The 15,812-nt window shown below is 48.0% G+C and overlaps 1 protein-coding gene across 1 annotated transcript; it reads right to left on the reverse strand.

Annotated features, from left to right (window-relative positions):
• Nucleotides 1-2,917: 2,917 nt before the first annotated feature.
• LOC139830172 (uncharacterized) lies at nt 2,918-15,521 on the reverse strand. Its single transcript, XM_071818173.1, has 3 exons — nt 15,356-15,521; nt 14,943-15,215; nt 2,918-3,024 (listed from the first exon to the last, which is right to left on the reverse strand). The coding sequence occupies exons 1-3, from the start codon at nt 15,519-15,521 to the stop codon at nt 2,918-2,920; spliced, it is 546 nt and encodes a 181-aa protein (XP_071674274.1).
• Between the last annotated feature and the right edge of the window lie 291 nt (nt 15,522-15,812).

Here is a 15,812-nt window from a genome sequence, read left to right on the forward strand (position 1 = left end):
CCCGGACTAACTGTCCGAAATACCCTGTTATGTATACAGTTCACGGTCCCATGATCAGTGCGCCGTGAACACATAACCGAACTGATATCAAATTACATCCTTCATTACAAAACGAAAGAAGAAAATTACAATAGGTCACATGACCAATCTTTACATAATAGCCTCGAAGGGCCTAATCTAAACATCATAGTAGCGGAATCACTTCAGCAGCGCAGAGCCCAAGTCATCTGCCTTAACCCTACAGGCAACTGACTGGGAAGACGTTCCTAGCTCGCATAGACGTCGTCAACTCCTTCTTCATCCGTCGAACTCCTTCAAGTCTGGCCAAGTAAATAGCCAGGGACAAAGCCGTGAGTACATTTGAATTGTACTCGCAAACCATCAAGAAGGTACTTTGCAAGAGTGCAAGATGATAAGTGCTAATCTAAGATGACAGGAGGGAAGAGCTAATTTCTCTTGTGGAAATAGCAAAGGGAAAAGGAGTAGTTTCTTTGGTGGAGAAAACATCCCGACTTCAAGGTCGAAGGGGACACTTAGGAATTCATCTGAGACATCTCTATATTTCTATTGAAGAAGATACTTCAAAAGAGGAACTACAACATAAAACACTAGGAAGGGTAAACCCATTTTTTTGTTTCCTTTCCGACTATCTCCATATGGTCACCACAACTTTCCAGTACCATACCGGTACTCCAAAACAAAGTCCTTTTCTTTCTTTGCTCAAAACATTTTCGTAAAACCAAAACACATCAGGCTAAGCAACAGCCATTCCAACCGTCCATGACCGCGGACGCGGCTATTCGAATAGATTTAACTCTGCAGAGTGTGCGCACTTTCCCCACAAGATCTGATAAATCCGCCGGGATCATCCCCGGTTCGTCATACGAAAGTATGCGAGTCTCGGATAATCAGTCGAAGCCTTTCGCCCATTCAACTTAGCAAGAGGTCCTACCCTATGGAGTATGTACCTCCCCGGCACCGTGGCAGCTCACCTCCCTTTGAGCGTGGCTCCACCGCCAAGCCAGGAGACCCATAGTGTCTTCCAGACGGGTCAGCCCCGAAGGCCTCCCGTTATACTATTGTCCCAACCATGACAACCCGGACTCGGGGGTAACCGTACCCTTGTATAGTTGTGCGGTGCCTCATGCTAAGAAGAACAAACGTCAAGCTAAGCCCCGTGCCCACGTTGGAGTAGTGTGGTTGCGCGGGTTAATTATCACGGGTGAATACTTAGGCGCCAAAGTTTTCATAAACAAGATTTCTCCTTCCAATCACCTTTGCCAAAGTCCTTTCCTTTCATAAACACACACTTAGGTAAGTCCCACTCACCCAAGGTTTTCAAAAATTCTTTTCAACAAGGTATTTTTCCAAGGGGTTCCCAACCTATAGTTTTGTGTAGGAACTAAGAGTCACAATGACATGATGCTAACCATCATACCACTAAGGGGATGATGATTGAGGTGCCAAGGGGTCATACATACTTAGGATAAGCATGCATAGGGACAACATAAGTAAGATGATTCGACAAGGGTCATCATCATACCACTAGGAAGGTGATAATATAGGTGGTCAAGGGGGCATACATGCTTAGGGTAAGCATGCATAACATCAACAAGGTGTTCAACATACTTGGGAGCAAGTATGCATAGTGTAGAGGATCAATCATAACACAACATACAAGGAACCAAGTATATAATGGAACAATGAACACAACAAGAAGGATAAATAGCAAGAGATCAAAAGATGGCTTGCCTTGGTTGGATTATTTGTCCCTGGACTTCTTCAACTCCATTCAAATAAGAATTCCAACAATATAAATAAGATCCTCGTCCGAACCACTTCTTCTTCTTTCCGGAATTGTTCGCATCTATCGTCGAAAGGAAAAAAAAACACACATACACACAATCACAAACCAATACATCAACGCATCACATCAAGAAATAAAACATGACACTAGTTCCAAAGAGTTGGTTTTGGTTTCACAAAAAGCTTTGCAAGTGGTTTCACAACATTTGAAATTTTAAAACTTTAGTTATAGATTTTTGGACAACAACTAATCATGGATTTTATTTAACTAGCAAAACAACTTTATGTGAAAAAAAAAAACAATCAAACCTAGGGTATATAATGAGATAATTTTAATATGAAAAACTTGTTTATACCAAGAAAAATAGTTTCCAATAATTCTATAACCAATTTCGAAATTAAACTATCCATAGCACACAAATAAAATACCATTTATAATATGTAAAAATACCATTGGTATGGGACCAGTGGAGTTTGAAAGGTGTTTTAATTTTTGATCTTTGAAAGTTGGAATTACTGGATTTGGCTCTATAATTCGGGAGATATGGATTTTATAAGTATTCTGATTGTTTTAAAATATTAATAAGGTTTCCTCAAAAAGATCTAAACGGACCGAGTCTGTGGGCCGAGACGAGACCGGCCTATCTGCTGTCCCGCGGGCAGTGGAGAAAAAAAAAAAAACCTCTGAAACTGGGCTAGACACGTCAGCCTAAAACAAATGCTGAAGGGGTATGCTACCCTTGATCCTAATCTAACGGCCCATGAGAAGCAACAAGACTTAAACTAGCAGGATTGCTTTAAAAACCGTGCAAAAAGCTATGCTAGCTCACGTTCTGATCAAACACACGAATACGCGACTGAGCTCACGTCCAGAACAAGGAGACAGTCAGGAAGCTCACCATGGCGCTCGGAGGCTAGGGGGACGACGCGGGACTGCGGAGGAGGCTCAGCTTGCTCTTCACGTTCGCGTCGGCGGCGAGGTTGCAGGACAGCTTGGCGCCGAGACGGAGCTGCATGGACGCGCTCGGTGACGGCGATCGGGAGCTCGCCGGGAGGACCTTGGGGCGAAGGCGGAGGGTCGGCGAGATGGCAGCGGGTCGGGGCGGTCCAGCTAGGTGTCTAACCCGAGCAGGTGCTCCTCCAGGAGATGGCTTCGACGGCTCCTCTTCTCCGGCGACGCTCGCAGACGTTCGTCGTCGGCGGCGGCTACCGGCGATTCTGGGTGCGAGAAAGAATTACGTTAGGATAGATGATTGGACGTGCAAAAGGGAGTCTTACGGACAAAGAAAAACAAAGGAGGGAAGGGGGTCGAGTTGGAGCGCAACCTTGCGCTGCCTCCGCTCGGTGACCAGGCGGCAGAGAAAGGCTTTCCTCATCGAGCGAGAGGGAGAGAGCCGCGCAGCAGTGTTCTGATGGCAAGGAGAGGGGAGTGGAGTGTTCTGGGAGCAGTGTGGTGAAGTGGGGAGGCGGGGGTTGGTTTATATAGGTCGGGACGGGCGTATGGTGGACGGAGTGCAGCGGGATGGTGTACGGGTCCAGGGCTTCGCCATTGGCCAGCGCGGCGGCGGGGCAGCCTGTCCGAAGCGCGCTAGGGTTTTCGGAGCGCCTCCACGCACGGGAACGGCCGGAAGAGCGACGGAGGGCCACCGCGCAGAGAGCGCTCGACAGATTGCGGGGCCCAGGATGTCGTCACGGTAGGGCTTCGGGTGGCGCGCTGCTGACGTTGCGGCGCTGGCGTCAGCAAGGAGAGGTGTTGGGCGTGCTCATGCGATCGATCTTTTCCCGGGATAGATGTGGAGTTCAGGTTTGGGCGGGTGCTGTGCGACGCGGCCGTGGCGTCCTGGTTCGTGTCGAGCATGGTTGGATCGTACTAGTTCTGGTGTGTGTACGTTGGGTTGGCCTAGGTCATGTGTTGTTGGTCTAGATCGATCAGATGGGCTAGCACGGTTTGGGATAGGTCAAGCACTAGGTCTGATTCAAACCACAAGACATCGGCTATCCTCTTTTCCCCTTCAATCCTTGCCAATACAAGGTGTGCAAGGTAGAACAGACAAGGAGTGCTAGGACGTAAAAAGAAGTGAGTGGTTTAGATAGCAAGGTTTGGATTGGGAAAAAAAATTAAGTGGAAAAAGAACATGCCAAATTTTATCCAAAATTTGGTGTGAAAAGGATACTAGAATTTTCACATACTAGGTGTATTGTTTTTTTTTTTTTACGCAAAAGTGAAGAAAATGTGTGTTGTACTAACCCACAAGGTTTGGCAATTTTCTAAAAAGATTTGGTCTCTTCCTGACTTGATTTTCACGTAAAGCCAAAATAGAGACAAAGTTGAAGGTTTTGAGATTTTGAAAATAACCAAGATAGTTTTGGGCTAGTTATGCTCTATACCCATATGTGAGCATTGCATAGTTTTTCAAAAAAAAACTTTAAAAAAAGGATTGATGCATTAATGATAGAACCATCATTTCAATGTATTACGTTAATAGAAGGGAAAAAAATGGTATACCTTTGTAAATAATATTTTTGAAAAACTAATAAGATTTTTTTTTCTAACACTCGTTTGTTGATATAAAAATTAAAAATCCTATTGTAAAGAAGTTCGGTAACCAAGGAGTAAGATGGTATTAAGAACAAAGTGAGAGAGGAGCAAATTTTTAAATACAAAGGTGGAAATAAAGCTGTGAGAATAAGTGAAGAAATATTATCTTCAAACCCCATTCTTAAACGAAACAAAAGAAAGAGAATTCTATAGGTCATAGAGACATATGGTCTTATTTTCAAAAAGAGGATTTCAAAATAGTGTTGGAGTGGGAAACTTGGCATGCAAGGTTTTTCTTAGAACAGTGCCATTATGTTAAGAAGATAGGTGTTTCTTTTCCAGGAGAAAACTTCATGGTTTGATTGAGGTTTAAGCACAAAGTATTGGTAGTGCTATGGTCCTATAGTTTCAGAGTAGGATTGGAAGATATTGTGGCGAGGTTTGATTTTTTTTTACGTGAAGATCCCAATGGTTTCATGTGTTTTTAGAGCACACAAAGATGTATTAGAGGGAATGAAATTGTCATAGATATTTGATCACAGATCAAGTAGTCTTAGAATTTCGTTTGGTCTCTATGGCCTTGATTTGATTTAAACTAGATAAGTAGGCTTACTTGAAATATTTTGAAATGAGGTTTTAGAAGAGTACAATGATCCATGGTTGAAAAATAATAAAATATGGATCATTCCGTTTTTCTTTACGAAACTAAAACTGCATATAAATATTTTATATAACTTTTAGAGTCACACAAAGTAAGTGTAGGTCCTTGGGCAAACACTTTGTGTTAAAAAAAATAACTTTAGAAACCATTTTGTGATACTATGATCTATGGTAATCATAGCCAATTTAAAAGGAAAGGTTTTTGGCAAGATCTTTTTAATTAAGATTTTAAGTCATTGGACAAATCAAAAAGAGGTTTAGTGACTTTTGTCAAAAGCTTCAAATGTTTTTTTGAAGAGAGGGGGTTAAGGTAATACAAGAGGGGCCATAGCTTAGCTATTTTTTTCTTGAGACTAGAAGATGTGAGTTGGGATACTTATGGGAAAACACCAACGATAGGGTTTTATGTATTGGTAGGGAAAGGAAAAGAATTTTCCAGGACCACACATGTGTTCTATTTAGTGAGTTGCTAAGTTGTTTTATTAGTAGAGGTGCTGTTCTTGGAGGTAGCTCAAGACAAAATTCAACAAGTAAATCAAGACAATTCATGTACCAACAGATCAAGGCAATTCATTATAACTAACAGATCAAGACAATTCATTTAATAAGTCTTTAGAAAAAGTTTTTGTTCCCCCTGATTTTTGCATTATGGACAAATAAACAAGGTTGCAAAAATTGGGGTGTTACACTCCCCTAGCCACCCCCTCTCTCCCAAACCCTTCCCTCCTCCCGCTACTCCCACGGCGCTTAGGCGAAGCCCTGCCGGAGATCTCCACCACCACCGACACCACGTCATCGTGCTGTCGGGATTACGAGGAGGATCTACTACATCCGCTTCCTGCTGGAACGGGGAGAAAGGACGTCGTCATCAACACCGAACGTGTGATCGAGTATGGAGGTGCTGCCCGACTGTGGCACCGTCAAGATCTTCTACGCGCTTTTTAAAGCGGCAAGTGATCGACTACAGCAACAATGAGATCTAATCTCGTAGGCTTTGGAAATCTTCGAGGGTTAGTCTCATGATCTTCTCGTTGCTACCATCTTCTAGATTGGATCTTGGCTTGTTATTCGTTCTTGCGGGAGGATTTTTATGTTTTCTATGTTACGAATCCCATCAGTGGTATCAGAGCTGTGTCTATGCATAGATTGGTTGCACGAGTAGAACACAATGGTTTTGTGGGCGTTGATGCTTTTATTGTTTTTAGTTGGTGTACTTTACATATTGCGGGGTGGTGGGATGAAGCGGCCCGGGCTAACTTTACATGACCGTGTTCATGAGACTTGCTCCACGCTCGACATGCAACTTGTATTGCATAAGTGGCTTTGCGGGTGTCTGTCTCTCTCACCATAGTGAAGATTCAATCTGCTCTTTCTATTGACAACACTAGTATCACCGTTGTGGTTCATGTTCGTAGGTAGATTGGATCTTACTCGAAAACTCTAAATGTTGGGGGAATGACCCCCGGTATGCCAAAGGCATGCCAAACCGGATGGTTTGAGACATCGAGATACCGGTTTAATATTCTTACCGGAGCACAAAGGTAAGAGTATGGGCTAAGTGAAGCTAAGCCGGTATCCCCAAGGGGGTATGCCGGAACCCGGTAAAGAAGATACCGGAGAGAAGGGCCTGTTGGCGGGACTGGTCAAAGATTCTCTTCAGAGCAAGAAGACAAGGATGAGCTAAGCAAAGCGGCTTTAATCAGAGCCCTAGCACCAAAGAGAGAGATGACGCTGAAAGAAGCCGGAGGACGTCAGCGTCCCTGATTAAAGAAGACTCCGGCGTCATCTATGATTAAAGTAGCTTTGTAAAGTAGTTTGTCCAGTCAAAGATGCCATTAGGGTTTCTTGTTCTGTAAGCCACCCTCTCCCCTATATAAGGAGAGGGGGTACTGCCTCTTACAGGCGCGTGTCCACAGAGGAGATTAGACGAGAGAACTTGTATCCAAGCACCTGTAATCCTGTTGAGATCAATGAAGCTAGCGATCTAGTAAAGAGTTCTTCCTCTTGTCTCTCTTCTTGCATACCGGCCTTTGGTTGTGTTCTTGAGGAAAGCATCCGGAAGTTCATCCCATCTAGTCGCAAACCCTCCCCCGAATCCTCTAGCGTCCATTCGGCCCCTATCTAAGCCATCCTATGGCATCTGTCTGTTCACCACGACGACAGTTGGCGCCCACCGTGGGGCATGAAGTGGCGCTTGCAGGAGTTCACATTCGGGCGGGCATCCTCGAGGTCTCCGGCGAGCGTACGGTGTCCGCGCTCGTGCAGCGCATCTACGACATGGACTTCATCAACGACAACGCGGGTTGCTTCGCCAACGGCGGCATCTTCCCCAAGAACGGCCGCACCATCGAGTTTGGCAGCCACCGCGTCTACTTCGGCACCGTCCCTGTGCGCCAGCGCCTCTCGCCGGTGCTGGTGGCACCGGACCCGCCAAGGTGGCTCTGTGCTGGCCGCGCCGCCGGCAGCGTTGAGGTAATGATGACTGGCGTGGTTGGTGCAGGAAAAGAAGCTGTGGATGAAGGTGCTGGTCATGCGGCTTCGACCCGTGCGGCCAAGCCACCGCTGGAGCGCGACGCTGGCGCTGCGGGAGCATCTTCCACACCACCGGCAACACCACTCCAAGCAGCGATGAACGTGCTGGCAACGCCCATCGCGCAGAACATCGACCCGGTAGCGGCTCAGGCGGAGCTGGAGGCACAACGCCAGAAGCTTCTCGCAAACGGTGCCGATATCGTCCGGGCGCAGCGCGAGCTGAACCTGACCCTACGTGAGTATAACGCTGCCCATGGCTTTGCTTCTGTTAGCGCTCATGCTGCTAGGATACCGGAAAACCGGCTAAAAGCTCGCAACCTAGATCAGGATTTGCGCAAAGGAGTTCTTGCCGGCAAAAGTACCTCTGCATCTGTTAGCATCGTGGAAAACCTAAGTACAGTAGCCCGGATAAAACTATAAAAGCTGCAAAAGCTGCAGCAAAGCTATGTGAATCGCTTTCCGGAGATGCTTTGGCAAAACAGCAAGAGCGTGTTAGAGAGCTGCTGGAAACTATTGAGCAGCAGAATGCTGAGCAACTGGCTAAGCTGAACAAGGCCGTGGCCTCAAAATCCGTGCGTTCAACAAAGAATGCCGGAAGCAAGTCCCATGGGCAGGCATCGTCCCCCCATCCGGACAGAAGAAGAGAAAAAGAGATGAACGCACAGCAGATGACTGTGTACGATCCGGTTCTTGCCGGAAAACAACAAGCCGGGCAACACGATGCCGGTAGAAAAAGCCAAGGGGCAGGTCGAGGCTACGCCAGAGGAGGCTATGCCGGAAACAATCATGCCAGTAGATATGAAACCGGGCAAAATTATCGAGCTGCAAGGGCAGCGTATGAGGAGATGCCACCACCAAGGTACCGGCAGGCAAGAGCCGCGGAACCGGAAAGATACGGAGAGGGAGATTCCGAAGTAGAGCGAACAAGAGTCTACCGGAACCCCTTGGGAGATCGCCTGGGGGAAAGATGTTTGCCAGACCAGGATGCGAGGCACAGGCTGGACAGAGTACATCTTTCCGAAATGATCGAATCTGAGGGTCCTCCTGGCCCAAAATGTTTTGGCCCATGGATCATGGGAGAAGAGCCACCTGTACGCAATTTCCAGCTGCCCCGAGACACAAAAACGTATGATGGCACGACCAAGCCGGAAGATTGGCTGGCGGACTATGTCACAGCTGTTTATGTAGCTGGTGGTGGAGTAAACCGGCGTTGGGCGGTGAGAATCATACCGTCCTACCTGGTGGGCCCTGCACGGATTTGGCTTAACAACTTGCCGGCAGGAAGCATTAACGGATGGCTGGACTTTGAGGAAGCCTTCGTGAACAACTTCAGTAGCACTTACAAGAGGCCAAACCGGCCCCAACAGCTCGCTTTATGCCAGCAACGTGCCGGTGAGACAGACAGGGATTATCTTACCCGATGGAACTCAACAAGAAACACGTGTGAAGGAGTGATTGAAGCACAAGCAATTGCTTGGTTCAGTCAAGGATGCCGGAGAGGATCACCGTTGTGGCAAAAGCTGCAGAGAAGCATGCCAGCAACCTTGGCAGAGATGATACGTGTGGCGGATAGCTATGCATTGGGAGACCCATTGCAACCAGCAGTACAAGCTGAGCCGGAGCAGCGACAGGAACAATACCGGGACAACCAGAACAACAAGAGAAGGGAAGATTTCCCGGATCGAAGGTATGCTCCGCAGCATGTTGCTGCCGTGCAAGAAAATTATGATGCCGGCGGCAGCCAAAGGCAAAAAACCGGATCACAGCCATGGGCGGGTCCAAAAAAGCAGTGGGTCGAAAAGAAACCCTGGGGCCAGAAAAAGAATTGGCAGGAACCCGTAAAATACACCATGGAAGCCGCCATAGATCAACCTTGCCGGTGGCACACGCCAAACCCGGATCACCCATCGAACCACCTGACGAAGGATTGTTCTTGGAAAAGTACTTGATGCAAAAGGGAGCGGTAAAGGACGCGCAGGCACAAGGATGCTCAACAGTGTTGCCACCGTCACAAGATATGCTGCGTCAGCAACAACTACCACCACCGCCACCACTCACCGGAGCAAATGCTTTACCGGTACAACATCAGCCAAATAGGCAACAATACCAGCAAGTTAACCGGGTGGATCAAAACGATGATCAACCACCTCCACCGGCACCTTTAGGCCGGAATGTTTACGAGGGCCCGCATCTGTGCTGTGTTGTCTTTGTCACTGAGCCAACAGACAGGCAAAGTGTGCACCGCCGCTCCATGGAGGTAAACGCCGTGATGCCGGCAGTTCCCAGATACATGTTGTGGTCAGATCAGGAAATTACCTGGTCATTTAAGGATCACCCCAAAATCATGCCGAATCCGGGTGGATACGCTCTTGTTGTGGACCCAATCATGAAAGGGCCGCAAACCCGAGTAAAATTCAGAAAGGTGCTGATAGACAACGGCAGCAGCATAAACATCATGTACAAGCATACCATGCATACGCTGGGCATAATGGAAAACATGCTTCAGCCAACGCGTACAACGTTCCACGGAATCGTTCCGGGCTTGTCCTGTGCTCCGGTAGGAAAAGTTCGGGTGGACGTAGCGTTTGGAGGACGTGACAATTGCCGGGTTGAAAACGTTGAGTTTGAGGTGGTGGACCTAGACAGTCCTTACCATGCGTTGCTGGGAAGACCAGCGTTGGCAGCTTTCATGGCTACGACTCATACAGCTTACCTCAAGATGAAGATGCCGGCACCTCGTGGACCCTTAACTGTGGTGGGGAACTATAAGATCTCACTGGAAACTGCATCTGCCGGATCAAACCTAGCGGAATCGCTGGTGATCGCGGAGGAAAAAAGAAGAATGCAAACCGCGGTTGCGCTGGCTCAGTCCTCACAGTTGAGTTTAGCGGCAATGAGTGGAAGCTTGGGCTCACCGGCATTCAAGCCGACAAATGAAACAAAGGACATTGTGCTGGATCCGGCTTACCCAGAGCGCACCGTTCGCATCGGTGCCGGACTCGATCAAGCATAGGAAAACGCGCTCGTCAGCTTCCTCCGTGAGAATCGGAATATCTTTGCCTGGTCAACTGATGACTTGGTGGGTGTTCCGAGGGAGCTGGCTGAGCACTCTTTAAATGTCCGGAAAGACGCCAAGCCGGTGCGGCAACCCTTGCGCCGGTTCGCTGAAGATAGGAGGAAGATTATTGGAGAAGAAGTGACCAAACTACTCGTTGCCGGATTCATTGAGGAGGTCACGCACACAGAGTGGCTGGCCAATCCGGTAATGGTCGAAAAGAAAAAAGATGAGAACCTGGAGGCAAAAGCTCCAAAGGTGTGGCGCATGTGCATCGACTACACCAACCTAAACAAGGCTTGCCCAAGAGATCCTTTTCCTTTGCCACGGATCGATCAAGTGATTGATTCAACTGCTGGGTGTGAGTTGTTGTCCTTCCTGGATGCGTATTCCGGTTTCCACCAAATTCCCTTGAAAAAGGAAGATCAAATAAAAACTGCGTTCATTACCCCGCACGGGGCTTATTGCTATGTCACTATGCCCTTTGGTTAGCGCAACGCTGGTGCAACGTACCAGCGCTGTATGCAAAAATGCTTGTTCGATCAAATCGGAAAGAATGTGCAAGTCTATGTGGACGACATTGTGATAAAAACTAAGGTAAAGAACACCTTAATCGATGACATCCGGCAAACATTCGATAACCTAAGACGGTTCCGGATGAAGCTTAATCCGGCAAAATGCACTTTCGGTGTCCCTGCCGGCAAGCTGCTTGGTTTCCTTGTGTCAAGCCGAGGCATTGAAGTCAATCCGGTAAAAATCCGGGCAATAGAAAGAATGACTATCCCACGAGAACTAAAAGATGTGCAAAAATTTACCGGAAGCTTGGCATCGCTAAGCCGGTTCGTAAGCAGGTTGGGAGAAAAAGCTCTGCCACTCTATGCTCTCATGAGAAAATCCGATACGTTCGTCTGGACCCCTCAGGCAGATGCAGCGTTTAAAGAACTGAAAACAATGCTGGCCACAGCACCTATACTGGCTTCACCTCTAGAAAGAGAGCCTATGCTATTATACATAGCAGCAACAAACCGGGTTGTGAGCGTAGTGGTTGTGGTTGAAAGAGAAGAGGAAGGAAAAACCGTCCAGAGGCCGGTATACTACCTGAGCGAGGTGCTCTCCCTCTCAAAACAAAACTACCCTCACTTCCAAAAGATGACTTATGGCGTGTACATGGCCGCCACAAAACTCAAGCATTACTTTGAAGAACATCCTATGAAGGTGGTGAGTGAAGCACCAATCTCCGATATCATGTGCAACAAAGACGCTAGCGGAAGAATTGCAAAGTGGGCAATCCAGATATCACCATATGTACCAGCGTACGAAAGAAGGGATGCCATAAAATCACAGGCTTTGGCTGATTTCCTCGTCGATTGGGCGGAGATGCAATACAAACCGCCAGATCAGAAGATAGAATACTGGAAAATGCACTTTGATGGATCCAAACTCAAAGAGGGTCTAGGTGCTGGTGTGGTGCTTACCTCGCCAAAAGGAGATCACCTCCGATATGTTTTGCAAGTGCATTTCAGGGTATCGAATAATGTCGCTGAATATGAGGCCTTGATCCATGGATTAAAGGTCGCAAAAGAAATCGGTGTGCACCGGATCATTTGCTATGGAGATTCAGATCTTGTGGTACAGCAGTGTTCCGGGGATTGGGATGCAAAAGATGCCAACATGGCCTCGTACCGGTTTCACGTGCAAAAGATTGCCGGATTCTTTGAAGGGTGTGAGTTTCACCATGTGCCGCGCGCAGAAAATGAAGCCGCGGATGCTTTGTCCAAGCTGGGCTCATCCAGGCAAGAAATTCCTCCCGGAATAGCTTTAGCTCACTTAAGAGTACCATCGATCAGACCAAGCCCGGAATCGGAATCAATTTTCGTACCGGAATCGCATGTAGTACCCATGGATATCGATGAAGGAAACCCGGGGACTGCACCGGTAAACTCGGGGACTGCTCCGGCAAGCTCGGGGACTGCTGCAGCCGTACCGGAAGAAACGATGCTGGTAGATAGCATGGAGATAGATGCACCGGTGTTTTTGGTTCGAGAGACACCGTCGTGGGTTAAACCTATCAAGGAATTCCTGATCAACGGCACCTTGCCAGATGACGAAAATGAATCAAGGAGAATCCAAAGAAGGTCCAAAGCATATACATTCAACAATGGTGAGGTGTACAAGAGAAGCGTTACCGGTGTCCTTCAAAGATGTGTGGAACCGGAAGAAGGGAAAGAAATGCTTGAGGAGATTCACCAAGGAGAATGTGGCCATCATGCTTCATCAAGGGCGCTGGTAGCAAAAGTATTCCGGCATGGGTTTTATTGGCCCACTGCTTTGGAAAACGCTGAGGATTTAGTAAGAAAATGCAACGGGTGCCAGAGGTACGCCAAGCAAAATCATACCCCAGCGTCCGGTTTAAAAACAATACCATTAACATGGCCGTTTGCCGTTTGGTGCCTCGATATGGTCGGCCCATTCAAAACTGCAAGGAGCAGCATGACTCACATCTTGGTTATGGTGGATAAATTCACCAAATGGCTAGAAGTGAAACCTATCGCAAAATGTGATGGGCATACAGCGGTGAAGTTCTTAAAAGATGTCATTTTGCGGTATGGATACCCGCACAGCATCATCACTGACAATGGAACCAACTTTGCTCAAGGTGAGTTCAAAAGGTTTTGTGAGGACAACAACATCCGGTTGGATTTGTGCTCAGTGGCACACCCACAAGGCAATGGCCAAGTGGAAAGAATGAATGCTTTGGTACTTTCCGGTATCAAACCAAGGCTCGTTGAGGCGGTAGAAAAATCACCGGGGTGTTGGCTTGATGAGCTACCATCAGTATTGTGGAGCATAAGAACAACTCCAAACCGGTCCACTGGGTACACTCCATTCTTCATGGTATACGGAGCAGAAGCAGTCATACCAACTGACATCATTCATGATTCACCAAGGGTACAGCTCTATACTGAGCAAGAGGTCAAAGAGGCCAGAGAAAATGATGTGGACTTGCTAGAAGAAGCAAGAGAGCTGGCTTTGGCAAGAACAGCCATTTACCAGCAAAACCTCAGACGCTATCATAGCCGGAAGGTTAACCCGAGAGTTTTCCGGGAAGGAGATCTGGTGCTACGCCTAGTGCAGCGCACTGAAAGCCGGCATAAGCTCTCACCACTATGGGAAGGTCCCTTCATTGTAAGCAAAGTGCTTCACAATGATGCATATTACTTGATCGATGCACAGGAGTGGAAAAAAGGAAAGGCGGACAGGTCCGGAGAGGAGAGCAAGCGTCCATGGAACGTAGCTCTGTTGCGTCCTTTCTACTCTTGAAGTTGTGGTGTAAGAAGTTCCTTTTTGTACCTTAATTGCTATGAATAAAAGATGCCGGAACCTTGAATGAATCTCGGGGACTACCCCAACCTAAGTTGCATGCAACATGTTTATTTTTTCAGTTCACCGGCTGCTTGGTGAACATTTTTTCTTTTCGGTTTAGTAGCGTGCTAAACCTACCGGAGTCTTCGACTCTGCTGCTGTCCACAAACCGGCTTCATGGCAAGCAAGATAAACCAGTAGCAACTAAGCACGCGAACCGCGAAGAGAGAGAGTGGGAACAAACAATCCGGAAAAATTTAACTAACCCCGGTTAAACCGGTTTTTTGCAAAATTTCGAAGTTATTTCTAAGTTCAAGAAAATGCTTGTTTGGTGAAAGAACCTTGTGCTCATACGCCAAAGAACTCCCAGAGAAGGCAGGCAGAGCCAAGGCAAAAGAACCAAGTGTGCATCGAATTGGATGCGGAAACAATTTGGAAATCTTTGCAGTGCAGGATAAAAGCAAAACCAAAAGCAAATATGCTAAGGCAAACTTAAGATAATTAACTACCGGTATAACTTACCGGCATGAACTGTTGTACGGCAACCAAAAGCGAACTTAAAGTTTTACATCATAAACCCCGGCATACCGGGGTAGAATTTAACGGGACATTGTTTTGAGATAAGCAGGACCAAATAGCACGACACAGGTAAATTTTTCAAGCAAGTGGGTGATCAGGCAGCGGGGGCTTCAGGAGGGGCATCGCCAGCACCGGCATCGCCCAGAGGCTCCTCCTCGGCTTCATCCTCCTCCTCGTCGAGATAATCTTGGACGTCAGGAGGGGGAGGGATGAAGGTGCGCATGTCAGCGTACTCCGCGATGTGGTACGCGCGATCCTGCCGCTTAGCGGTAAGAATCGGGTCCAGATCGGTTTCCGCGCCTTCGCGCACTCCGGTGAGGGCATCCAAGTTCAGCTCCGGATACCATGAGCAAGCGACGCGGAGGGCAGAGTCTGCTCCAGCGCGGGCAGCAGAGCACTGCCACTCGCGGATCCTCTTGCCGGCGCCCTTAAGGCGGTCGCTGATCAGTGAGAAAGTATCCGGCACCTCCTCGCCAGGCCACAGAGTCCTGAAGAGCTGGGTAGCTACATCAGGAATGTCAGACAGGTTGCGATCTATGGCGCGCATATGAGACACCCGCGCGCTCAGCGCGACCAGATGGTCATAGGGGGTCCATGGCGCGCCAAGATTCTCTTGGCCCTGGGCAGTGCGGTGCTCGTCCACCTTCTTGACAGCAAACCTCTGAGAGTCCGGGAAGAGGCCTGTGCAAGGAAAGAAAAAGGCTAAGGAAAGGAATCCGGAAGAAAATGCAACCGGAAGGAAAGATAACGAAAAGAAAATGCGATCGGAAGAAAAAAGGCTTGTAGGCAGTAGTCAGAAAGTGCAAAAGGAAAGGACTTACGGTAGGCAAGTGTGTCAGTTTGCAAGACCAGCCGGTTGCACTCCTTCTGCTCCGCCTCCAGCCGTGCAGCTTTCTCCTCGGCAGCCTTCCGGGCTTTGGCCAGCTCCTCCAGCTCAGCTAGCAACACCATGTTGGCATTGCCGGCATCTTCAAGAGCCTCATTCATCTTGGCCGCTGCATCAGCTTCAGCAGCTTTGAAGGCCTTAGCATGATCAAGCCCCAGCTGGATGAACTGGGACTTGAGCTCCTGGTAGCTGGTCTTTTGGGCGCTCAGCTCCTCCTGATGCCGCCGGATGAGCTGGTCCTTCTCCCCTGTAACCCGGAAAAGAAGGTGTTAACAAAATTGTGCTGGTTAAGATGAAAGGAAAACCAAGCTAACAAGAAAGAGGAAAAATTGTACGTTGGGCGGCGGCGAGCTGCTCCTTGAGAGCCTCAATGGAAGCTTCCGGGATCACTG

Source organism: Lolium perenne, chromosome 4 (assembly GCF_019359855.2).
Source record: "Lolium perenne isolate Kyuss_39 chromosome 4, Kyuss_2.0, whole genome shotgun sequence".
NCBI lineage: Eukaryota > Viridiplantae > Streptophyta > Magnoliopsida > Poales > Poaceae > Lolium > Lolium perenne.

What these genes read in the sequence shown, in the direction of transcription:
- LOC139830172 (XM_071818173.1), bottom strand. Translation starts at nt 15,521, where the DNA reads ATGAATGAGGCTCTTGAAGATGCCGGCAATGCCAACATGGTGTTGCTA. An exon ending in AACTGACACACTTGCCTACC is followed by an intron (nt 15,216 to 15,355) that starts GTAAGTCCTTTC and finishes TTCCTTGCACAG; the next exon opens with GCCTCTTCCCGGACTCTCAG. An exon ending in GGGCGCCGGCAAGAGGATCC is followed by an intron (nt 3,025 to 14,942) that starts GCGAGTGGCAGT and finishes TCTCGCACCCAG; the next exon opens with AATCGCCGGTAGCCGCCGCC.